At 39.9% G+C, this 25,033-nt stretch overlaps 1 protein-coding gene across 4 annotated transcripts; it reads left to right on the top strand.

Moving 5' to 3' along the window:
* The first annotated feature begins 47 nt into the window (after positions 1-47).
* Positions 48-23,714, top strand: ESD (esterase D). 4 transcript variants are annotated; one of them, XM_081315032.1, is made up of 9 exons: positions 48-184; positions 9,298-9,370; positions 10,896-10,984; positions 12,495-12,593; positions 14,492-14,616; positions 16,003-16,122; positions 18,391-18,489; positions 19,491-19,658; positions 23,424-23,714. In XM_081315032.1, the coding sequence occupies exons 2-9, from the start codon at positions 9,303-9,305 to the stop codon at positions 23,502-23,504; spliced, it is 849 nt and encodes a 282-aa protein (XP_081171158.1). In that variant the 5' UTR covers positions 48-184; positions 9,298-9,302; the 3' UTR covers positions 23,505-23,714. The 4 variants fall into 4 exon arrangements, with proteins under 4 accessions (XP_081171158.1, XP_081171157.1, XP_081171159.1 ...); XM_081315031.1 differs by having other exon boundaries at positions 9,295-9,370; XM_081315033.1 differs by lacking the exon at positions 48-184 and adding an exon at positions 8,511-8,650.
* The last annotated feature ends 1,319 nt before the right edge of the window (positions 23,715-25,033 follow it).

Here is a 25,033-nt window from a genome sequence, read left to right as displayed (position 1 = left end):
CAGGCAAACAAAGGGTTTAGAGAACTACGAGTCCCATAAAAACATTGGGGCTGGGTGGGTGAGTCTATCCGGAGTGAGGAAGACACTCTAAGCAGGGTCCTATAATTCAATCACCTTGATTCTTTCCATCGGTTCTGGAGTGATTAATTCTAGCGCAAGCAACAATTGCAAGTCCGTCAAAAAGGTGAGCGCTTTAGCAGCGGTGTGGGTTTCCCCCGTCTTTTCATAAAAAGATTAGTGAGCTGAGTTTATGTATTTAAAAAGGAAAGGGGGGGAACAATATGTGCACGCTCCAACTTTTGAGTTGTATAAAAGGGCCAGGGATAAATTAAGTATGTTTTCACCCGCTGAGCTTCTTTTAAACAGTTTTAGTAGTTGGGATAAATTAATGATATCCCGCTAATTTTTTCCACGTGATTCTTAAAAGATGGACGTTAGCGTTACAAGGCTATTAAAACGAGAGATTTCAGCTTTGCTTTTAAGTAGAGGAAACTGCAAATGGAGAATAGCGATAGCTGTCAAAGCTCCCCGGGCAGCCTGCAGTCTCCCCACCGTTTTGTTTTACAAATGCATACCAATTTAAATAAAACTAAGAAAAGAAAAGAAAAGAAAAATAATACAGATTTAGACATCGGTCCTGCTCACTTTTCAGCATTGCCTGTCTCACGGAGGTAATGCCAACTCACAGATGGCCGTGCCTGTTGAAAATGTGGCAGCTTACAATTTAAAACAACACGTGCACATACAAATGAAAAATACATAACTGAAACAAGTACATAAAGATGCATTAATGAAATTGGATTCTATACGTAATAGATACTTAAGCAGAATTGTGAGTTATTTTTATGTTGCACCTATGATGGAATCTCCCCTTGAACTAATTATAGAATACTGTTGACTTTTAAATGCTGTGTTGTCAAATTCATATGGCCAGCCAGGTTGTAGTGTATGTTGTTGTTTCAACCCATACATTTTTCTTTCTAGTGTTTTTCCCACAAGTGGAAGCCCTGCTTTTATTTTTTTAAGAAAGTGTTGATCCATTGGTTACAACAGAAAATGACTGATTGGTTTGCTGCCAAAGCCTGACATTGAGCCTGACATCATAGGCCAGACATGTCAAACACAAGGCCCGGGGGCCAGATCCGGCCCGCGAAGTGGTTTCATGTGGCCCCCCGAAGCCATACTGGCAACAGTGAGTGAACGGTCCCCGCTGCCTTGGCCCTGGCCCAGAGACCCTCCTTCTGCTAGAGACCCCTAGATCTGTCCCACTCCTGCCCAGACCCCCATAGCCACCCTTGATGCCAATGATGTAGAGCTGGCCATGCCCACCCAGTAGGCCATACGCACTCTAGCCACACCCACCCAGTAGGCCACGCCCACCCTGGCCATACCCCCCCCAGCCCCCTGAGGGCAACTGCAATGCTGATGTGGCCCTCAGTGAAATTGAGTTTGACACCCCTGTCGTAGGCTAAGAGAAAATGACTGGCCCAAAGTCACCCAGACAGCTTTCATGTCTATGGCAGAACTAGAACTCACAGTCTCTTGGTTCTAGCGGCCCATAAAATTACATATAAAATCTGTGTACATAACTTCTAATATGTGCTCGTCATTCCATACTGGACTAGGGAAACAAGTATGAAAAAAAATCTAGTAGCAAGAATATATACTTGCTATAAAAACATGGATGAATTTTTTACTGATGAGAAAGATTTTTCTTATTTGAGCATTTAGTTTCTTTAAAAGAACTATTCAAATCTCATAACACATAGACTCAATCTAATTGTTTTCATATCAAGTAATATGTGTGGGCAATGGATGTGGAGATGAAAATGTCAGTTGGGATAGTACTCACTTCAACCGTTTCCAGAAAACCTATACCTCTTCCTGTGGTCATGTGGAAAGACAATATTTAAAAATGTCATTAGCAAGTTGTGCAAGGACTCTTTTCTATCTGTAGAATAATTTTTAAAAGAACAATGAAGAGTGTACTTCATGGACTTTTTATTGAATAAAGTCATTCTTACGATCTATTAAAGGAAATGTAAATTGCACTAAAATCCTTACAGTGTAGTGTCATATACTGGACATTTAGTCCTCACTTCATGGTACAAATTCAGTGCTACTTACTATACAAGGCATCAATTTGTACGTACTCATGGGAATACAGGTAGTCTTTCACTTATAACAACAGTTCATTTAGTGACCATTCAGTTACAATGGCACTGGAAAAAGTGACTATGACCAGTTTTCACACTTAACAACTGTTGTACCATGTCTATGGTCATGTGATCAAAATTTAGATGCTTGGCAATTGACTTATATTATGACGGTTGCAGTTTCCCGTCGTCGCGCAAAATTCCCTTTTGAAACTTTCTGACACGCAAAGTCAATGGGGAAGCCAAATTCACTTAACAACAGTTTGACTAATTTAACCACTACAGTTATTCACTTAACAACTATGGGAAAAAAGTCATAAAATGGAACAAACTCACTTAACAAATGTTTCACTTACCAACAGGTATTTGGGGCACTATTATGGTCATAAATCAAGGACTACCTGTATAGGATAACACTGGCAGAGATTATCATCTGTCATTTCATTTGTAGATGGGAAAAATCTTAGATTGTCCCATAGCAGCCTGGCATATGAAAATTAAACAAGCTGCTGATTAAATAAATGGTTCAGAGTTGCTAGGAGTTGGACGTCATATACATTTAATATGGTCCATCGTACAGTCAGCCATTTGTTCAGACTAGATTTGGCATTTTTGTCTACCTATCAAGTCCTTCCCAAGGACCTGAGATACGTAGATGTTGTTTGATGGTGTTAATAGTTTCTTGCAGGATGTAAGCTGTTCTGATAAAATTGCCTTTTGCAGTTATTTGATGGTAAATTTGTAAATGCTAATGGTATTCAAGTGGTGCTCCAGAGATTTTGGGATTGCACTCAAGGCACCTATTACCATTGGTACTGTCTTTGTTTTCTTTTGCCATAGGTGTTCTACTTCAATTTGCAGGTCTTTGTATTATGTGATTTTCTCCAAGTCTTTCTCTTCTATTCTTCTGTCCCTGGGTATTGCAATGTCCACTGTCCAGGCTTTTTTGTCTTTCTTATCAACAGTTGTTAAGTCTGGGTTGTTGTATGCCACATGCTTGACTGTTTGTATTCTAAAGTCCCAGAGTACTTTAGCTTTTTCATGTTCTATTAATTTGTCTCTTTTGAGGCTTTTACTAATATTATTATAAGCCCATCCTTGTCAAAAACAAATCTTCTTGGACCCCAGTAATTGTTACAAACATAGGACATAGAATAGTGTTGGAAGAGACCTTGGAGGTCTTCTAGTGCAACCCCCTGCTCAGGCAGGAGACCCTATATCAATTCAGACAAATGGTTGACCAATCTATTTTTGAAAGCCTTCAGTGATGGATCACCCATAACTTCTGAAAGCAAGCTATTCCATTGGCTATTCCATTGGTCTCACCATTAGGAAATTTCTCATTAGTTCTAGGTTGCTTCTTTCTTTGGTTAGTTTCCATCCATTGTTTCTTGTCTTGCCTTTCAGTGTTTTAGAAAATAATTTGACCCCCTCATTTTTGTAGGAGCCCCTCCAGTATTGGAAAGAGCTACTGTGCCCCCCCCCCCCGTCTTTTCTTTAGACTAGATATACCCAATTCATGTAACCGTTTTTGGAATGTTCAGCCTCCTAATCATTTTAGTTGCACTTCTCTGAACTCTTTCCAGAGTCTCAACATCATCTTTGTATTGTGGTGACCAGAACTGAATGCAGTATTCATCCTCATGCAGAAAAGAATCTTATAAGTCAGAGGCTTGTGGGAAAGAAAGATGTCCTGGGCCTAGCAATATTGTCACATAATTTTTTCTCTTGCTCTAATCTGCATGATTTGGCCTGAATGTTGGTATTCTGCAGTTTGTGTATAGTGCAGTATGCTTCCTTGCTGAGTATCATTTTCATACTTTTCTCTTTACTTCCCCATACTTGCAAACCTGTCATTGTAAGAGCCAGGAAACTGTAAGACAATTTATTTGCTTTAATGTCACAGTGTAAACAATGCTTGCTCTTTCTCCTGGTAACTTATGACCATTATCTTACATTTTAGATGTGAGATTTGTTTGCCATATCATTGCATGAAATGTATATGTGTGTGTATTGCTGTTGATAGACATGATGATAGCAGCGCTATTATAACCCACCTTAAAATCAGGCTTAATGTAGTTGTGACCTTGATTCTTCAGTTGAAGACCAGTTTCCTGGAATCTCTTGCTGTTGTCATGGTTGGCTGATTGTAATCCTATGGTTCTTCATTGGCTTATGGACAAGGATATTTTGCAGACTTCCTAGGGAAAGAAAAAACAATTTAGTCTTCATGTTCAATTTCCCTCTTTATTTTCTTTTTTTGTGTGTTTGGAGAAAACCAGAATTTATCTGTGCGTCATGCTGTAATTTGGAATGAGAGAAATAGGAGACACCAACGCCTTGACAGAACATGGATGTACCATACTCTTGCCCCTGCTTTTGCCAAGACATTGCCTCACATAAGACTTTGTGCTCTCGTGTTGCACTAGCACCATTATAAACAACTGAATAATTCAGCTTCTCTCCCTATTACATTCTTATAGCCGTGTTCTCAGATATGGCACTGAGATTTGCAGTGCCGGTATATCTCAAGCTGGGGGGAAGCAGCCTAAGGGTGCTTTGATGATCTTTGGATGTAAACCAGCCAGATGATGAGATTTTTTTTAAAAAAATCAAGAAATGACAAGACTAAGAAAAGGGAGACATGATTTTCTTTTTCTTTTTTAATTGAAAAGTTTAACAAAATTTTTAATAATAAACCCCCCCTCCCCATCAACCCTCCCCCCTTCCCTCCCCCCCCCCCCCCGGACTTCCCAAAGCAGAGTACAGGGTATTATTACATATAGCAATCTTATGCAAACATATGCTAAATATCTATTACAATGTTAACAAACCTTCTACCCTTTAACTCCCTTGTAACAAAACTAATGTAATTATAATAACACTTCTATAATTGTAAAAATTATTCATATGCTATTTGAAACTTTTTAATCCCATATTTGTTCTGAATATAATCAGTCCATCTTTTCCATTCCAAAATATATTTTTCTTGTGACTGTTCTTTCAAATATGCTGAAACTTTTGCCATTTCAGCTACGTCCATTACTTTAAGTATCCATTGTTCTATTGTAGGTAAATCTTCTTTCTTCCAATGTTGCGCCACCAACAGTCTGGCTGCCGTTATTAAGTATAACATTAATTTAGTTTCTATAACAGTACAATCCGAAATAATCCCCAATAAGAATAGCTGCGGAGTAAATCTTATTTTTTTCTTAAAAACTTTCTGAAAAATCCACCATATTTTTATCCAAAAGGCTTTAACATTTTTACATGTCCACCATATATGATAATAAGTTGCCTCTTCGCTACCACATCTCCAACACTTAGGTGGTTGATTTGGATACATACATGCTAACTTTTTAGGATCTAAATGCCATCTATAAAACATCTTGTAAAAATTCTCTTTTCTTAAAGTTGAACAATCTTCCCATATCTAACTGATTATAGGTAGTCCTCAACTTACAACAGTACATTTACTGACCATTCCAAGTTACAACGGCACTGGAAAAAGTGACTACTTAAAAAAGTGACTACTTAAGGAGGCTAATGCCTCCTTAAGTAACACCAGCTGCCTGCAATTAGTGCAGGTTCGAGTCCCACCAGGCTCAAGGTTGACTCAGCCTTCCATCCTTCCGAGGTAGGTAAAATGAGGACCCAGATTGTTGGGGGCAATTAAAGCTGACTTTGTAATAATGCCGCTTGGGGAGGGGCGAAAGCCCTAATAAGCAGGCATATACATAGAATGAAGGCTACTGCTAAGCTTGTAAGCCGCCCTGAGTCTTCGGAGAAGGGCGGGATATAAATGGAATTAAAATAAATAAATAAATAAATAAATTTTTCACAGTTACAGCCTTTGCAGCATCCCCATGATCATGTGATCAAAATTCAGATAGTTGGCAACTGGTTCATACTTATGACCATTGCAGCATCCTGGGGTCATGTGATCTACCTTCTGATAATGGAAAAGACAGATTCATTTAACAATCAGCTCAGTAACTTATCAACTGCAGTGATTCACTTAACAACTGTGGCAAGGAATGTCTTAAAAAGAAGCAAAACTCACTTAGTAAATTCTCACTTAACAGCCAAAATTTTGGGCTCAATTGTTGTAAGTCGAGGACTACCTGTATAAGATTATTTTTTTCATCAGAACATTTACCCCTTATTCTTAATATACCTAGTTTTTCCTAATTACACAGCCTGTATTCTTGCATTTAAGTGTAATATGAAGGTGCAAAAGCTATAAATGTAGGTGTTTAATTGGTAATCTTATTTCTGATGCTGCTCATTCTGTCCTTGTTGCATCATGCCATTTTAAGGAATCTAAAGAGCAGAGTTCCAAGCTATTGTGGATGCTTTGGTTCCCCTCTTTGAGAGGTAATTCTAATGTCAAAAGCTTTGAGCCTACGAAAAGCAAACAGGCAGAATAACATCGTTGAAAACTGAACTGGGGAATTTTCCATTTTCAGTGGTATTTATTTATTTATTTTATTGGATTTATATACCGCCCTTTCCTGAAGGACTCAGGGCGGTTTACAGGGTATTTAAAACAAGAAATACAAAAGTTAAAAACAGTTAAAAAAAATTACATCAATCCCTGAAAAAAGTAAAAACCCCAATTAAAATTTAAATTTAAATTCTCAGCCTGGGCCAGAGAGCTCGAAGAGCCAGGTCTTCAGGTCCCGGCGGAATGAACGGAGGTTGGGGGCAGTCCTAAGCTCCACGGGCAGCTGGTTCCAGAGGGCAGGCGCACCCACTGAGAAGGCCCTCCCCCTGGGTGTTACCCGCCGGCAATCTTTTACCGGCGGCACCCTGAGAAGACCCTCCCTGTGGGAGCGCACTGGACGAAGGGAACTTGATGCTGGCAGCAGGTGTTCCCTCAGATATCCCGGACCCAAGCCATTTAGGGCTTTATAGGTCATCACCAGCACCTTGAATCTCACCCGGAGGGCAACCGGGAGCCAGTGCAGTATCTTAATCAGAGCTGAGTGAATTATATTTCCTTTCGTGGTATGGATCCTGCTTGCACAAGAGAGGATTTAGGATGTTTCTGCTCATTTCATCTACTTGAGAAAAATAGGCATTTTGCTAATCCAACCTGTGATTTATTTTATTTTGGTTTTGGTTTAATGGATTGGGCAGACTCCTACTATTGTGGCTTGCAGTTCATGGCTTGTTGCTCAGCAAGCCAATCAACAGTCTGGTGTTATGTAGCTTTAATTGTGCCGTGTTAAATGGATGAAAATGATGGAAAAGTTTTAAAATGCGTGTGTTAAACGGCTCAGGTATGACAGATGAACAAAATCTATACTAAGCTTTCATTTTGTAAACGGTTTTTCCAGAAGTAAAACTATAATTTCTAGGTAAAGTGGAGATGAAGCATTATTATGACATTCCCCCCACCTTCCTACGAACAGCAATTATAGCAAAAATCATTTATCAGATTCAGTTTGCATGGAGCACAAATACTGGTAGGAAAAGTCAAAAGTAGTGTTGGTTCATTTTCTGCAAAGTCTTGGGAAGAAATTAAAATGAAAATAATAGTAAATGGATGTAAGTACTGTGAATGCAAAAGAGCTGAATTTTCGCCTTCCCTCTGAACAGCATTTTTCCGTTAGTTTCTTGGCAGGAACTTCTAAATGGAATTCAGTCTGATTTCTGGCATGGACCTCCAAAAGTAAACCACAGGCTAATTTGAGTTAGGCCTTGAGCAAGGCTGTGTTCCAAAACCTCTCCTCCTTTTCAAGGGCTTGTAAAGCAATTGTAAATATTAATATAAGAGTGCTTCCCCACCTGCCTGAAGGGCCAAGGATTCTGACTGAAGCAATAAGAGTTTCTGTGTCAAATGTAAGCAAAGCACCAGGTCTGATAACAAAAAAAACCCAAAAGGAATCTGACACATGTAACTAACACATGTTATTAAAAGGCATACGTTGTGAGTTGTAACTCACTTCATCAGATCCACAGAGTGGTTTGATTCATGTAGACCAAGGGTCTTCAAACTTGGCCCTTTTATGACTTGTGGACTTCAACTCCCAGAATTCCTCAGCCAACATGCCTGGCTGAGGAATTCTGGGAGTTGAAGTCCACAAGTCATAAAAGGGCCAAGTTTGAAGACCCCTGATGTAGAATTTAAATTAGGATGGGGAGAAGGCAGAGAAGGCTATCCTGATAGATAGCTCATGGAAGTTTAAGCCTTTCAGTCTACTATATGGGTTGGAAAAGATCTGCAGTACTGGAAAAATTCTGCTTTCTAAGCTTTCTTTTATCTAATTTAGCGGGTGATTTCTATTCCCATCTTCTCTTCCAGAAGTTCAAGGTAAGAAGCAGTGTGGCATAGTGGTAAAGATATCAAACTAAGACTCAGATTCTAGTTCACCCTCAGCCACAGACTTTTACTGGGTAATGTTGGGCAGTTACCCTTTCTCAACCCACCTCACACCAAGAAAAAAAAGAGGGAAAGAAGTCTGTATCGTTCTTTTCATTTTGAAATCGTAAGTGAAAAGTGTGTTATAAAATAATAAGCAATAATAAAGTGGGTATAGCACTCCTTTGCTCAATTTCCCCTTAACAGTAGATCTAAACCAGGGGTAGGCAACCTCGGCTCTTTTATGACTCATGGACTTCAACTCCCAGAATTCATGAGCCAGCCATGCTGGCTCAGGAATTCTGGGAGTTGAAGTCCATGAGTCCTAAAAGAGCCGAGGTTGCCTACCCCTGATCTAAACTAATCCAGTCAGTTTACATTGTTGAGGGTGGACTTGAATTTGAGTCTCTTTCATCCTAAATCCAGTATCTTTAGTCCTACAAGCCCTCTTTATTTTAAAGTAGCTACTACTCGTGTCTTCCGCACGTCCATTTATTGACTTACTGATTTATGGAAGTTTCTGCTTAACAAGAAATACTGTATGCGATGAAAAGAGTTTTAATTGTTTTCAGCTGTGAATAGGAAGGGAGAAAAATGAAGGTTGATGGGAGATAATATCATTTTAAATGTTATGTATGTTTTCACGTTAGCACTTTAAAGCAATTTTGTTATTTCAAAATCTATTAAAATATTGCTAACGTGTTTATACGCAAGTGTATATGGTTTGGCTGAAGAAAATTAATTTATGAAATTTATTTATTTTTTTCTCAGCAGAAATCATGGCCTTGAAGGAAGTTTCTAGCAACAAATGCTTTGGAGGTTTTCAGAAGGTGTTTGAACATGACAGGTTAATATGCTATTTAAATATAATTTTATACTGTCTTCTTGTTAGCAAACTGATCACAAGATACATAGACAGACAGATAAAATGACTCAAACACTGCAGTTTTAAAAGTAGCAGTGAAAACATTTGGATACAAAAACCTGAAAGAGAATATGTTTCTTTCAAAATGAAGAGAACAAGCAAATTTCCCTTGTAAACAGAATTCATCCAAAGGAGAACACTAACTTCTTTCATCCTTCTCTTCAGGAAAGATGTTTGGCAAAAAAAAAAAGGCTAAAGTGAGAATTAAGAAACTAGATGATGGGATTTACCAGAGAGAATATTTAAAAATTAAACATTTGTTTGAATATGGTTAAAGAAATAGAAAGAATTTGGATATAAATGAAGATTAGGTTTATGCTGCTGTTTTTTTAAACTAAGTCTCTTCCTAGCTCTTTTCCTTATAGCTTAATTCTGTCCTTTAAACCCATTAGAAATGTGCTTGTCATTTTTCCAATAACATGTTGGTAGTTGTGATATTAAAAGAATAGTTAAATATTATTGTGTGCTCTTTAATGACATTAATTTTTTAATCCCACCTTTACTTTTTTTATAAATAACTCAAGGGGGTGAATATACGTAATATTCCTTCCTCCCCCTATTTTTCCCAGAATGACAACTCTGTGCGAGATGGTTGGGCTAAAGAGAGGGTGACTGGCCCAAAGTCACCTAGCTGGCTTTCGTGCCTAAGGCAGGATTAGAACTCATGGTCTCCTGGTTTCTAGTCTGATGCCTTAACCCCAGCGCCCCAAACTGACTCTCTATTAGCAGTTTTATTTTCATGCTACATCATTTTGCCTTATTAGGCTTCATGGTGCAAATTGCAATATTCAAAATGTTGGTTGGCTTGAAAAGATAACGTGTTATTTCTGATGTGGTGCTCCTACTCTGTTCCATTCAACCTCTGTGCTGGAGTGCCTCCCACTCCTTTTGCAAGTGTCAATAAGTTAGTATTTTTCCTTAATTATTTTCTGCCAAATTAGTTGTATCGTTTCTCCCTGCAAGAAGATGACACTAAATGATAAAAAGATCTGGTTCAAACATGAATTTTTAGAAATTCTATTTTAAATGCATGATTATGGATTAGATTAGATTAGATTAGATTAGATTAGATTAGATTAGATTATTTAGTGCAGGTGTGTCCAACCCAGAGTACATGGGCCACATGCGGCCTGGGACAGATAATAATGAGACCCCCATAACATATAATAAAAAATATTAAAAAGTAAGGGAAGTTTGTTATTTATATACATTAACTATATTATATATTTTATATGTGGCCCAAGACAATTCCTCTTCATTCACAGCGGCCCAAGCAAGCCCAAAGGTCAGACGCTCATGATTTAGTGTTTATTATATATTAATCAGCCCCCAAAGCCAGAGTTCTCTGAGCAAACTGTAAAACTGCTGAATTAGTAATAAACGGGCAAGTAAAAACATTAGACTTAAAAAAAATGTTCTGTCTTAACTGAAATATTGTTGCTAACAGTGTGGAGCTGAAATGTAAAATGAAGTTTGGGATTTATTTGCCACCAAAGGCAGTAACTGAGAAATGTCCTGTGTTGTACTGGCTGTCAGGTGAGTATTTTGAAGTTATTTTGTGGTTATGATGATTAAAATTCAGTTGTCTATTTGGCATAACTAAGACAGCTCTTTAAAACAGAGTAGCATGTGGCCTTAGGTTAGAAATCTTTGTGTGCCTTTTATATGTGAATCAGTATCAAAGAAGACAGATTTTCTGTATTGTAAGCTGAGCCTCGTTGAGCATTAGGCCGAATTTGAGATCTTTCTAACACTGGCTTGTTGGAACAGATGTTTATACCTGGGCAACATAGAGATAGAGACAGACAGACAGTATCAAAATCCACTTATATCTCATTTCTAACTGTCTCTTCTGTGCAAAACTCAAATCTCATCCCCCCTTCCCCGCCTTGGATTCTGCCATTCCCAAGGAGGAGAGGGAATTAACAGTTATTGCTTCCACTTCCTTTCCTTAGATGTAACTTTTGTTTATTTCACCTGGCTGTTACCCATCACAATAATTTCGATGAGAGGCATTTTCCCTCTCATCTTATGGGCAACTAAGAAAGGGGGTGGGGGAATCTGGTTTGTTTCTCAGGATGGAATGTGAAGGGGTGGGATTGATTCTGCTATGAATGGACTGATGTTTCTCCTTTTCAGCCACCTGGAACTTGGCCGATCCGGAACTGACCCAATGAACTGAGGGGTGGAGTTTGCTTGGGGACACTTTAAAAATATCGATCTGTGAGGGGATTCTTCAGATCCTGTCTATCATACCCTCTATCATCTATATTTTAGTAAAAGTTCCCGCTTGAATAATGTTGTCTCCAAGAGTCTTTCTTTCTTAAGATGTGGATTGAAGTGGGTTCCGACAGACAGACATGAAAGGCATCCTTGCTCAGGAGATGCCTTTCCAGATTTGTTTCTCTTTCTGCTGATCTGTCCCATGTTGAAAAGCTTCCCTACAGTAGATCTCTTATCAAAAGGGAGCAATACATCCTCTCTGTTTGTAGCATCAAGGAATTAAAGAAAGACACTTGATTTCACTACTGACCTTCTCTGCATTGAATGCTACTTCTCAATCTAAATTATTGTGTACAATTGAGTATTTATTGGACTGAAGTAGTTCTGATTTGGAGGGGGGCAAGGGGAGTTACTACTTTTTCATTTTCCTTATTTTAGCTTGCACGAGAATCATTGCAGCGGTTCTGGGAGTTTTAGGAACTTTATGTCTTATTTATGATGACTGTAAACTAGCCAGAACCTGGTGATTGGAGCTGTATATACAGTGTTTCTCAGCCTTGGGAACTTTTAAGATGTGTGGACTTCAACTCCCAGAATTCTTAAAAGTTCCCAAAATTGAGGAACACTGAGTGTATAAATACTTAACGAGATCTGGTCATTGGAATCTAGAATCCAAATAAGAGATTCATTTTTCCCCCCTATGAAATGAAAATGTAACCAGGAATGTTCTCTTATTTAGGCACAGAGAATACCTTCCTGGCCTTGTGATAAAGAATGCTGTTGGCAGTGCTTGTAATATTAAGGTGCTCTGCTCTCTTCTCAGGACTAACGTGTACAGAACAAAACTTTATAAATAAAGCTGGTTTCCATCAAGCTGCAGCTGAACATGGGCTTATTGTGGTCGCTCCAGATACCAGCCCACGTAAGTGGTTTATGAAAGAGAACCAGCTTTTAACTGGTTTACTCATTGCTTTGATACAGATGTTCTGACTCTAGTAGACTTAATCCAGGTTGTACAGGTGATCCTCAGTTTACAACCAGTTATTTAGCAACTATTCAAAATTACAATGGACCTCCCCGGGGTTACTTAGAACTCAGTTCCAAAGTTCCAATGGCTGCTGTACCTTCATGGTCACATGACCACATACCTAGTGTTTGGCAACTGTCCTACATTTATGTTTCCAGCATCCTGTGATCATGTGGGACAATTCGACAGTTTTGTGGAAAACTGGAATTTATTTTCAGTTTTCAGCAAAACTGGCCCCATAACAAACTATTGGTTCATTTAATGACTGCTGCAGTCACTTAACACTTGCTCCAAAGTAGGTTATAAAATTGGGTCAGTCATGTGGGTAACCTAATTTATGACTTGGCAGGCTTCATTACGGTTGTAAGGTGAGGACTATCTGCAGGTACAAATACATGTATCAATAGTACTTTTTTTTTGTCTGTTGAAAATTTCATGTTTAGGGTATCTGCTACTACTTTTGACAATAACTGGTTTAAATTTTCTCAATATTAAGAGCAGAAATTATTATCCTCCTGCCCTGCTTTCCCTACATTTTGCTCCTGAAATGAAGTAGCTGTCATTGAGTAGCTTGTCTAGCAAAGAGGCTGAACAGCAGATCATTTTGGGGAATGGGCTTCTTGTGTATAACTGTAGCCAGTTTATCAGTGACTGGGTGATCCTGCTCCACTGGCAGCCATTAAGTTTAGCACATTGGGGGTCTTTCATCAATATGAATGGCAGATTTTGAAGGAGGTTCTGTAGGTATAATTCTAAGACTAGGTTGTGAACTATAATGGCTACATAATGGCTACATAAGATGAATATTTTCCTAGTGGGCTCTTTCTGGATTAACAGAGATCCAGTCATACGGTAACATTAAGAAAACCAAGATCATGGCATCTGGCTCTCTCGAATCCTGGCAAATAGATGGGGAAGGAATGGAGGTAGTGACAGATTTTATTTTCCTGGGCTCGAAGATCACCGCAGACGGGAACTGCAGCCAAGAAATTAAAAGACGCTTGCTCCTGGGGAGGAAAGCTATGGCAAATCTAGACAGCATACTAAAAAGCAGAGACATCACCCTGCCAACAAAAGTGCATATAGTCAAGGCCGTGGTCTTCCCAGTTGCAAAAGTTGGACCTTAAGAAAGGCTAAGTGCCAAAGAATTGAGGCCTTTGAACTATGGTGCTGGAGAAGACTCCTGCAAGTCCCTTGGACTGCAAGGCGATCAAACCGGTCAGGCCTAGAGGAGATCAACCCTGACTGCTCTTTAGAAGGCCAGATCCTGAAGCTAAAACTCAAAGACTTTGGCCACCTAATGATAAGGAAGGACTCACTGGAGAAGAGCTTAATGCTGGGAAAGATTGAGGGCAAGAGAAGAACGGGACGACAGAGAATGAGGTGGCTGGATGGAGTCACTGAAGCAGTAGGCGTGAGCTTAAATGGACTCCAGAAGATGGTAGAGGACAGGAAGGCCTGGAGGAACGTTGTCCAAGGGGTCGCGATGGGTCGGACACGACTTTGCAACTAACAACAACAAGTCATAGGGTAATAAGTTTTTCCAAGAAGTTGTTGTGTTACTGGGAAAAAAGGTGCACCTGCATTGAATATCTCTCATTTCTTACCAAACAAGGCCAGATCAGCAAAGTTTCTGCAAGGTAGATTTTTCTGCATAACAGTTAGTTACAGAAGATAATGATTTTGAGATAGCTATTTTCTCCCTAGCCCTGTGGTCAGCCCTCCTCCTCATGAAGACAAAGTATTAGCCTCTATTTCTGTACTTTGTTGATTTTGTGTTTTTCCCGTGGCAGGTGGATGCAATATTCCAGGAGAAGATGAGAGCTGGGATTTTGGCACTGGAGCCGGTTTTTATGTAGATGCCACAGAAGAATTATGGAAAACAAATTATCGCATGTACTCTTACATAAAAGATGAGGTAATTAGAATTACATTAATCTAAATCAGTGATACTGCCCTCTGGAGGACATTTGAATTATGCAGAGGGTCGTTAGATGAAAGCTGGGGGGGCATAAGATGAAGAGAGGGTAAGAGGAGGGGGATTAGTATAATAAAAGCAGAAGATTATGCATCACTTATCCATCAAATGTTATTGTGTATGTAAAACTTGCACTTCGATTATTATAAATATATCAATAGATGCTCAAAATAGTATCACGCTTTGGACTGCTTTGAGTGCATGGTGTGACTCATACGATTGTGCTGGCTATTAGTGCAACTAAGATTCACAAAAGCATGTGTGGACACTTGGTTACACATTAAACATTAAAATATTAGATTATTGCTATGATGACTTGTATGACTTAATAGTATGTAATTATTAGCAAAGAAATAAATGTGCAATAAATATTTTTTAAAAGAATTGTTACTCACAAACACAGAGAGGACAGCGGGTGTTATGAAGAATTTGAAACAAGTTAAGGGGACAGTGACTCCCAAAAGTTTGAGAAATGCTGATAAAAAATGAATTGAAGAAAAAGAGAGGGTGGGAAAAAAGTGGAGGGTGGGTGGGAAAGAGAGAGACAGATAGATAAATCTACCATAGTATAATTACAGACTGTAGTATAATATTAGTAAAGATGCGCTTGTTCAATTTTCTCTCTCTCAGTCTGATCGCAGACCAGTGTGACTTTCTGGTTTACTTCAATGAAAGAAATACAACATATGTTTCACTGAGGATGAAAGGTGTTACCATGCTTCTTGAATGCTCCCTTAATATATTAACGGCTTTAAAAGTACATCTATGATAAATTTACTAATGATTTAATCATCCGTATCTTTTAAAAAAGCCTTGTATGCTGTAAACCTGCCACTTTTAGACATAGTGATTGACAAAAGAACCATTTATTTCTATGTAAAAAAGGTAAAGGTTCCCCCGCACATGTGTGCTAGTCGTTTCCAACTCTAGGGGCCGGTGCTCATCTCCGTTTCAAAGCTGAAGAGCCAGCGCTTGTCCGAGGACGTCTCCGTGGTCATGTGGCCGGCATGACTAGATGCCAAAGGCGCACGGAACGCTGTTACCTTCCCACCGTAGTGGTCCCTATTTTTCTACTTGCATTTTTACGTGCTTTCGAACTGCTAGGTTGGCAGAAGCTGGGACGAGTAACAGGCGCTCACTCTGTTATGCGGCACTCGGCATTCGACCCACCAAACTGCCGACCTTCTGATCAACAAGCTCAGCGTCCTAACCCACTGAGCCACCGCGTCCCTTCTTATTTCTATGTAGATGAGAGTAAACGTGTTTTCATCTTATGCAGGAGAAAATGTAAGCATGCTGAGTTTTTTCTTCTTCTTTGTCTATTAGTTACCTAATCTGGTCAATGCCAATTTCCCAGTTGATTCTGGAAGGATGTCAATTTCAGGCCATTCCATGGGAGGCCATGGGGCTCTCATCCTTGCCCTCAAGAATCCTGGAAAATATAAAGTAAGATTCAAACTATTAATGTGTGAAATTAAATCAAGGAATAATTGATAAGTCAGTTTTGGTCTGGCACCTGGTGGGGGAAGGGTTGTTTTGTTTTTATTCTGGTTTTTACTGGTTGTTTAACCTCCTTGGGAGCTCTGTGTGCGATAAGCAGCCATGTAGGTTAAATACACAAATACATACATAAATACAGTAATCATGACAGGATGAAATATTGTTGGTTTTGGGAAGCTTTGAGGCAAAGGTTTAAAAAAGAATGTGGCAAGATTGTAAATATTTAGACTGTGTCAACAAAAGTCTAAATAAATCAGTTCAACGGATTTAATAAAATTCAGGGAGTTAAATGCCCCCTAAATGGGTTTTATTCCTAAAATACAATATGAAGAGGCTATGAGAAATATTTAGAGAATGGTGTACTTGGGCTGAGCTTGCATGCAGACCCCAGTCATTATGATGTACACTGCCCAGAGTCACTTGTTGAGATGGACAGGTGTAGAAATCAAATCAATAAATAAAAGTTCTCATTTCTTGGAAATGGGACATCTCCCTCTTTGGAGCCAGATGAAGTTTCTTAGAAGGGCCACCTATTACGTTGCCTTATAATGAAGAATGGCAGGCATCCTTGTGTAAAGGAAAGGAAAAGATGTTTTGTGAAATAAAGTTAGAAACAACTATAATGTCTCAAATTAATCGTTCAGATATTAATTTTTGCTACCAACTGGATTAAACTTTTTCAAGAAGCAGCTATTTCTTTAGGTAGAGGTGTCAATGCTGTTATAAGTATGAAATTGGAAAATTGGTATTACTAATTTAGGTTTTTGTTCAGTTATCTAAATTCTGCCTTAATTGTATATTCAACTCAGGGCTGAGTGATTAGAGCGACTTCTTAAACATACGGAATATATGGGCTTTATAATTAAGATAGGATGTGAGACATCTTATTCAAGATACGATTTGGATAGGTGTTTTTGCCATGTTGAATTGTATGTGATATACATAGAAAAAGTTAAATTCAACAATAAAAAATGTTTACTATGTCCTAGTAAACACTGGAGCTTTTTAAAAAGAGATTGGACAACCATTTGTCTGAAATGGTATAGAGCAGTGATGGCGAACCTTTTAGAGACCGAGTGCCCAAACTGCAACCCCAAACCCACCTATGTATCGTTGGGTACCAGGTGGGCATGGCCCATTGGGTGGGTGTGGCTGCGGTGGTAACGGCAGACTGGGTGGGATTAAAAAGTTCAATCAATCGATTCCAACTTTGCAAGATCTTTTTTTTTTCCTGCGAGAAGTTGAAATTGTTTGATTGATTGAACCTTTTTTTTTGCGCACGGCGGCAGCTGTCTAAAATGAAAAGGGTTTATAAAACCCAGCTGAAGGCCTAGGACTGGGGCGACGGTGTACATGTCCACAGAGAGGGCTCCGCGTGCCACCTCTGGCACGCGTGCCACAGGTTCGCTATCACGGTTATAGGGTTTCCTGCTTGAGCAGTGGGCTGGACTAGAAGTCCCTCCCAACTCTGTTATTCTTGTATTCCCATATATGTTTTAAAATAATTTAATTGAAATTTTTTACATAATTAAATGATAAAGAATAAATGTCTAAAAGAAAAACAAAGCAAGATAGAAAAAGTGCTAGAAACAAAGAGAAAAAAGAAAAGTTAAAAAAGCAGTTTCCAGGTTTTTTTTAATTGAAAAGTTTTAAAAATACATTTTTGAATACAAAAAAGGGGAAAAAAAACCTCCTCCCCCCCCCCTCTCCCCAACCCCACCCTACTCCCCCTTCCCGACTTCCCAGAGCTGAATACAGGGTATAAAAATACAAACAAACATAATCTAAAATATGCTAACAACAATAAAACATTAAAGTCTATCGCACTTTAACTCTCCATCGTCAGAATAATAATAAAATAACTACTAACTAGTTATACATCATATAGCTCCACTACTTATTCAAATGCTAAATGAAACTTTTTAGTCCCATATTTATTCTGGATATAATCAATCCATTTCCTCCATTCCACAATATATTTCTGTTGCGATTGGTCTTTCAAATTGGTCTTTTTTTACATCAGTTACAAACAAGCTTTTATCATTTCCCTCTTTAGAACTATGTACTGTATATCTTAACATATCTAAGTGAGAAAATAAACAGCTGTGTTCTGGAACTCTATAAATGGCAACTTCATAAATGTTTATTAGAAGCAAAATAATTTCACACTGCAGTGCAAGAACTTTGAATCTTTAATCATCAATATTTAAATAGTCTGTTTCAGCATTTGCTCCAATCTGCAACCCAATGCAGTGTCCGTGGGGGGAAAAGGCTTTTAGTGGATATCTAGGATCGAACACAACGAATTGGGAAGTATGTACTGAAAATATCATCTCGTATATAATGTGGAATAAGTTGCAGTTGTTTTAAAAATGTCAATAAACTGTTTCTACCAGTTCAAAACTAAGCATGCAGAGTCCAGTTGTGATTCCACCAGCAGACAAAGGTGTACAAATCAGCTTTCAGCACTCAAAAACACTTGTTACGTCAGTTTTGTTAATGGTGTGCAGTGTTTCAAATTCAGATCATTTCAAATTTGAAACTCCCATTTTGAGTTGCAATCAGTTCCCCATTCAAAATTGACTGCTTTGATCATTTGGATGTGTTTTGCACCCAAAAGCAACTCTGGTTTCATTTTAGAAAAGCCCTGTTTTCGGGTACAAGTGTTTCCAACGTTGATATGGTTGGGAATAGTTTGTTTTGAAAGCAAAAGATGTGTTTTCAATTTGAAAATATTTGTACACCTGTAGATATTTCTTATTCATCTATTTTTGACTGACTTTTTAAAAGTCATTATAACTATCGTTTTATAGCTAGCAATTTTCAATCTGGATGTTGACTTCTGTTTAATAATTCCAGGCTGAAAGTATTTTATTCTTCCAGCTGGTAGTGGCTGCAAACGAAAGGGAACTTGTTCCCTTCTTGGGGCTTTTAAAACCAAAGAGAATTCACATTAGATGCATTCCATTGTAGCCAATAGATGCCAGGTGGTTATAAGTCCATTGTGTGAAACTGCCTTTTGTCTGCAGTCCCCTTGTCTTTCTCACCTTATATGAGCCATGGTGGCGCAGTGGTCAGAATCCCAGCAGTTCAGCAGTTCGATTCTCACCGGCTGAAGTTTGACTCAGCCTTCCATCCTTCTGAGGTTGGTAAAATGAAGACCCAGATTGGTGGAGGCAATAGGCTGACTCTGTAAACAACTTAAGAGAGGGCTGTAAAGCACTGTTAGTAGTATATAAGTCCTGTTGCTATTGCTCTTAATCTGGCCAGGCTGATGCTATTGTTAGAAGTTAATGCATTTTTTCTTCTTGCAGGCCTACGATGCCACACACATTGCAAAAACCTATCAAGGCTCTCCTCTGGATATCCTAATAGACCAAGGCAAAGATGATCAGTTCCTTACAGCAGGACAGTTGCTACCCGATAATTTCATTGCTGCTTGCACAGAACAGAAAATCCCAGTAGTTTTTAGGTTGCAGCAGGTAATGCTCTGAAGCTGGGTTTTAGTTTGTTTCCATCTAGTGCTTAAATCTGACTCGGAAAGGGACAGCTAAATAAAAAGTGATTATTTAATTAAATGAGTTTTTAAATGACCACGTAGGTTTCTAGAAACTGAAAATCTAGGAGGTGTTAGAACTGTGCGTGGATCATACAGATTTTCCCGTCTCACTAAATGTTGAGCTAAAGCGTCTAGGAATGTTAGTGGTTAATCAGCCTTTTTTCTGGGCTTTGCTCTACACCAGACATGTCAAACACAAGGCCCGGGGGCCGGATCCGGCCCGCGAAGTGGTTTCATGTGGCCCGCGAAGCCATCCTGGAAACAGTGAGGGAATGGCCCCCACTACCTTGGCCCTGGCCCAGAGACCCTCCTTCTGCCAGAGACCCTCAGATCTGTCCCACTCCTGCCCAGGCCCCCATAGGCACCCTTGATGCGAACGATGTAGAGCTGGCCACGGCCACCCAGTAGGCCATACGCACTCTAGCCACGCCCACCCAGTAGGCCACGCCCACCCTGGCCATACCCACCCGGCCCCCTGAGGGCAACCGCAATGCTGATGCGGCCCTCAATGAAATTGAGTTTGACACCCCTGCTCTACACTGACAAATCCTGGCTTGCTGATAATCAGCTGCATGCTTTTGTCTGCAGCCTATTCACTCCCAGTAACATGAATGTTAAAGAAGAAACTCTTTGTTCTGGCTGGTTGCTCCCAAACCAGTTGGAAATCATAAAAAAAAATGTTTGTACTTGGATTATGATTTCTGTGTCTTCAGTGCAGTACTACCAACTAAAATAAAACCTTTTAGAAGGGAGGAACAAAGTAGGAGAAAAAGAATTACATGTTAGGAGCTAATTCATAGGAAATCTTTCAAAAGCCCACTTGCAGTGCAGTGTTGAAAGAAAAGCCACTGCCTGATTAGGTTTAGGATTGACAAGGCTTTAAATAGTGGCTTTAAAGATTTGGAATGTAATTTTCTGGGTTTGCAATATCAATGAATGAGAGACTACTATGAGGTTAAATATTGTACACAGAGGAGAAAACTATGGGTGTGGAAGAGTTTTCAAATTCAGCAGTTGTTTACAGTTTCAAATGGGTCCTCCACCTTTTCCCGAAGAATTTTGACTGTTTTGGAACCATTCCAAATTTGGAATTGCTGTTTCAATTTACAAGTATTTGGAACATTTCCAGAATGACTGGAACAAGGATCAGCACACACACAGAAAGGTTGAACAGGTGTTCCATGTTTGAAACATTGTGCACCCAATTGGCCATAAATTAAGTTTTAAAAGAAATATTAAACATTTATACTACAATCCTATGCTTTCTATTGAGGCTTGTGTACAGCTGGGTATGTACAGTTGCAAGAAAAAGTATGTGAACCCTTTGGGATTACGTGGAGTTTTGCATGAATTGGCCATAAAATGCGCTCTAAACGTCATGTAAGTCACAACTATAGAAAAACACTGCTTAAAATAATACTACACAAACATTAGCTGTTGTCATGTTTTAATTGAACATAAGCTGGAAACATTCACAGTGCAGGGTGGAAAAAGTATGTGAACCCCTAGCCTAATGACTTCTCCAAGAGCTAATTGGAGGCAGGAGTGAGCCAACCTTGACTCCAACCAGTATGATGATATTGGATGTGTTGCTGAGAGCTGTCCTGCCCTTTAAATACACACACCTGTTTTGGGTTTACTGGTCTCAAGAAGCACTGTCTGATGTGAACCATGCCTCGCAGAAAAGAGCTCTCAGAAGACCTACGATCAAGAATTGTTGACTTGCATGAAGCTGGAAAGGGTTACAAAAGTATCTCCAAAAGCCTTGATGTTCATGTGTCCATGGTAAGACAGACTGTCCACAAATGGAGAAAGTTTAGCACTGTTGCTACTCTCCCTAGGCGTCGTCCTATAAAAATGACTGCAAGAGCACAGCGCATAATGCTTAATGAGGTAAAGAAGAATCCTAGAGTGTCAGCTAAAGACCTACAGAAATCTCTGGCACATGCTAACATTTTTGTTGACACATCTACAATAAGGAAAACAACAAGAATGGAGTACATGGGAGGACACCACGGAGGAAGCCATTGCTGTCCAAAAAAAATATTGCAGCACGTTTGAAGTTTGCAAAAGAGCACCTGGATGTTCCACAGCACTACTGGCAAAATATACTGTGGACAGATGAAACCAAAATTGAGTTGTTTGGGAAAAACACACAACACTATGTGTGGAGAAAAAAAAGCACAGCACACCAACATCAAAACCTCATCCCCACTGTAAAACATGGCGGAGGGAGCATCATGGTTTGGGGCTGCTTTGCTGCCTCAGGGCCTGGACGGATTGTTGTCATTGATGGGAAAATGAATTCCAGAGTTTATCAGGACATTTTGCAGGAAAACCTACGACCATCTGTCCGCCAACTGAAGCTCCGCAGAGGATGGGTGATGCAACAGGACAATAATAATAATAATAATAATTTTATTTATATACCGCCCTTCTCCCGAAGGACTCATGGCGGTGAACAGGGCAAGAATAAAAAATACAAAGTTACAAAAGTTAAAAAAAGAATTAAATATATGCCCACTAAAAACAGTAAATACAAATATTAAAATAGCAATAAAAAAAACCCCACCAATCCCCCATCAGGCCAGGCCGGCTTGTTCAAATAAGAATGTCTTTAGATCGCGACGGAAGGAGCGAAGATCGGGCGCCATCCGGAGCTCAACCGGTAACTGATTCCATAGCTCTGGGGCGCCCACAGAGAAGGATCTCCCCCTGGGGGCCACCAATCGACATTCTCTGATCGGTGGCACCCTGAGGAGACCCTCTCTGTGGGAGCGCACAGGGCGAAGGGAAGTTGATGCCGGCAGCAGGTGTTCCCTAAGGTACTCCGGACCCCTGCCATGTAGGGCCTTAAACACCATTACTAGTACCTTGAATCTCACCCGGAAGACAACTGGCAACCAATGCAGCTCATGGAGCAGAGGTGTGACATGGGAGTATCGGGAGACTCCCAACACAATGACCCAAAGCATACAAGTAATTCAACAAAACAATGGCTTCAACAGAACAGAATACGCCTTCTGGAGTGGCCCAGTCAGAGTCCTGACCTCAACCCGATTGAAATGCTGTGGCATGACCTTAAGAGAGCGATTCACACCAGACATCCCAAGAATATTGCTACACTGAAACAGTTTTGTGAAGAGGAGCGGTCCAAAATTACTCCAGATCGTTGTGCAGGTCTGATCTGCAACTACAGGAAACGTTTGGTTGAGGTTATTGCTGCCAAAGGAGGGTCAACCAGTTATTAAGTCCAAAGGTTCACATACTTTTTCCACCCTGCACTGTGAATGTTTCCATCTTATGTTCAATTAAAACATGACAACAGCTAATGTTTGTGTAGTATTATTTTAAGCAGACTGTGTTTTTCCATTGTTGTGACTTACATGACGTTTAGAGCGCATTTTATGGCCAATTCATGCAAAACTCCACGTAATCCCAAAGGGTTCACATACTTTTTCTTGCAACCGTATTATATGCGATTAAAGCCTTAGATTCTTGTTCATTTGAGAAACTCATAAGGAGATGATTTCAGATCTTACCATGTGCTTGTGAATCAGCCCCCCCCCCCTTAGTGGTAGAGAATATCTTTTCCTGCCAGAGTGATAGTTGTAAAAAAGTCTTACATGCATATGCTTTTGACACTGTTGTTCGTTTTTTTGAAGCTATCTGGTCTTTTTCTCTTTAGGGCTACGATCACAGTTACTACTTTATTGCAACGTTCATTAATGACCATATCAGACACCATGCCAAATACCTCAATGCTTGACCGAGTCTCACTATGGGAACGTCTCACAGTGAAAAATCTTGAAGAGATCAGTGGAAAGAAACAGCAAAGATTCTGCCTGTGATTACTATTTCTACAAAGTACAATGAAGTCCTGATTATTCAAAATAAATATTTTTAACATTCTTGTCCAATTTTAAATGAATTAGATCATCACTCTTTCAGATACACAAAGCAATAAAGGCTGCAACTGTAATATAGATGTATAAATTTATTTATTTTATTTATTTATTTATTTGATTTGTATACCGCCCTTCTCCCGAAGGACTCAGGGCGGTGAACAGGGACATCAATATCAAAATACCCAAAATACAGAAATTAAAAACAAATTAAACCCTAGTGCCCAAATGCAGAAAATAAATTACATTAAAACAATAATTAAAACAAAACCCATCAGACCAGGCCGGCTTGTACAAACAAATAGGGTTTTAGGTCGCGACGGAAGGAGCGAAGGTCGGGAGCCATCCGGAGCTCAACCGGTAAACGGTTCCACAGGTCAGGTGCACCCACAGAAAACGCCCTCCCCCTGGGGGTCACCAGATGGCATTCTCCGAACGGCGGCACCCTGAGGAGGCCCTCTCTGTGGGAGCACACTGGGCGGAGGGAAGTTGATGCTGGTCGCAGGTGCTCCCTAAGGTACATACTTTCTTTCATGTTCAAGTCCCCAGGTATACCTCATGGTTGTGTCTTACTACAGGACAGAGGTCTCCAACCTTTCTTGGCTTGCAGCCCGGAGGGAAGGAGAGCAGCTTCCAAATTGATGTACACGCACACAAACGGCCACATGCAGTAGCATGGCACTAGCAGCCCCATTTGCGCATGCGCTAGTGCTGTCCACATGCATGAATGGCTGCACATCCCCCACGGCAGCTAGCGGCCCCGTTTGCACATGTGCAAACGGGCTGCACACACTCAGCACTAGCAGTCCCAGTCACGCACGCGCGCATGTGCAAATGGGGCCACGGGCACTAGCATGAGTGGAGGGAATGCACACCCATGTATGCATGCACCGGCTAGCCATTTCCGTGGCCCGCTGGTGAAGAACCCACGGACCGGGATCAGGCCGCAGCCCATAGGTTGGGGACCCCTGTCTTGCTATATGTATTTTTGAATGGAAATGAGAAAATGGAAACATCTTAAGTTTTTTCAGCAAAAGACCATTACTTTCATTTAGTGTGCAGTATTGGCAGGGAATATAATTAAGCACTTCTGCACAGCTGCAGAGGTTCTGGAGCCTTCTGCTGTTTCTTCAGCCTTTTATAGCTTGTCATAGCAAATAGCATTGAGTCCTGATTTTATTGCAGCTTTATGGAAAGGTTTGTTTTGCCAGATACATAATGGGCAAAATAATAATTTTAGACCATAGTGTTGTTGTTGTTAGCTGCAAAGTCGTGTCCGACCCATCGCGACCTTATGGAAAACATTCCTCTAGGCCTTCCTGTCCTCTACCATCTTCTGGAGTCCATTTAAGCTCACGCCTACTACTTCAGTGACTCCATCCAGCCACCTCAT

Source organism: Vipera berus (genome assembly GCF_964194415.1).
Source record: "Vipera berus genome assembly, chromosome: 1".
NCBI lineage: Eukaryota > Metazoa > Chordata > Lepidosauria > Squamata > Viperidae > Vipera > Vipera berus.
Note: the sequence above shows the minus strand (reverse complement) of the source record. Positions and strands in the feature narration are given on the sequence as shown.

Excerpts from the sequence above, each read along its gene's own strand:
- ESD (XM_081315032.1), top strand. The coding sequence starts at position 9,303 with ATGGCCTTGAAGGAAGTTTCTAGCAACAAATGCTTTGGAGGTTTTCAG. Across the intron at positions 10,985-12,494 it reads TGTGTTGTACTGGCTGTCAG|GACTAACGTGTACAGAACAA; the intron begins GTGAGTATTTTG and ends CTCTCTTCTCAG. Across the intron at positions 14,617-16,002 it reads ACTCTTACATAAAAGATGAG|TTACCTAATCTGGTCAATGC; the intron begins GTAATTAGAATT and ends TTTGTCTATTAG.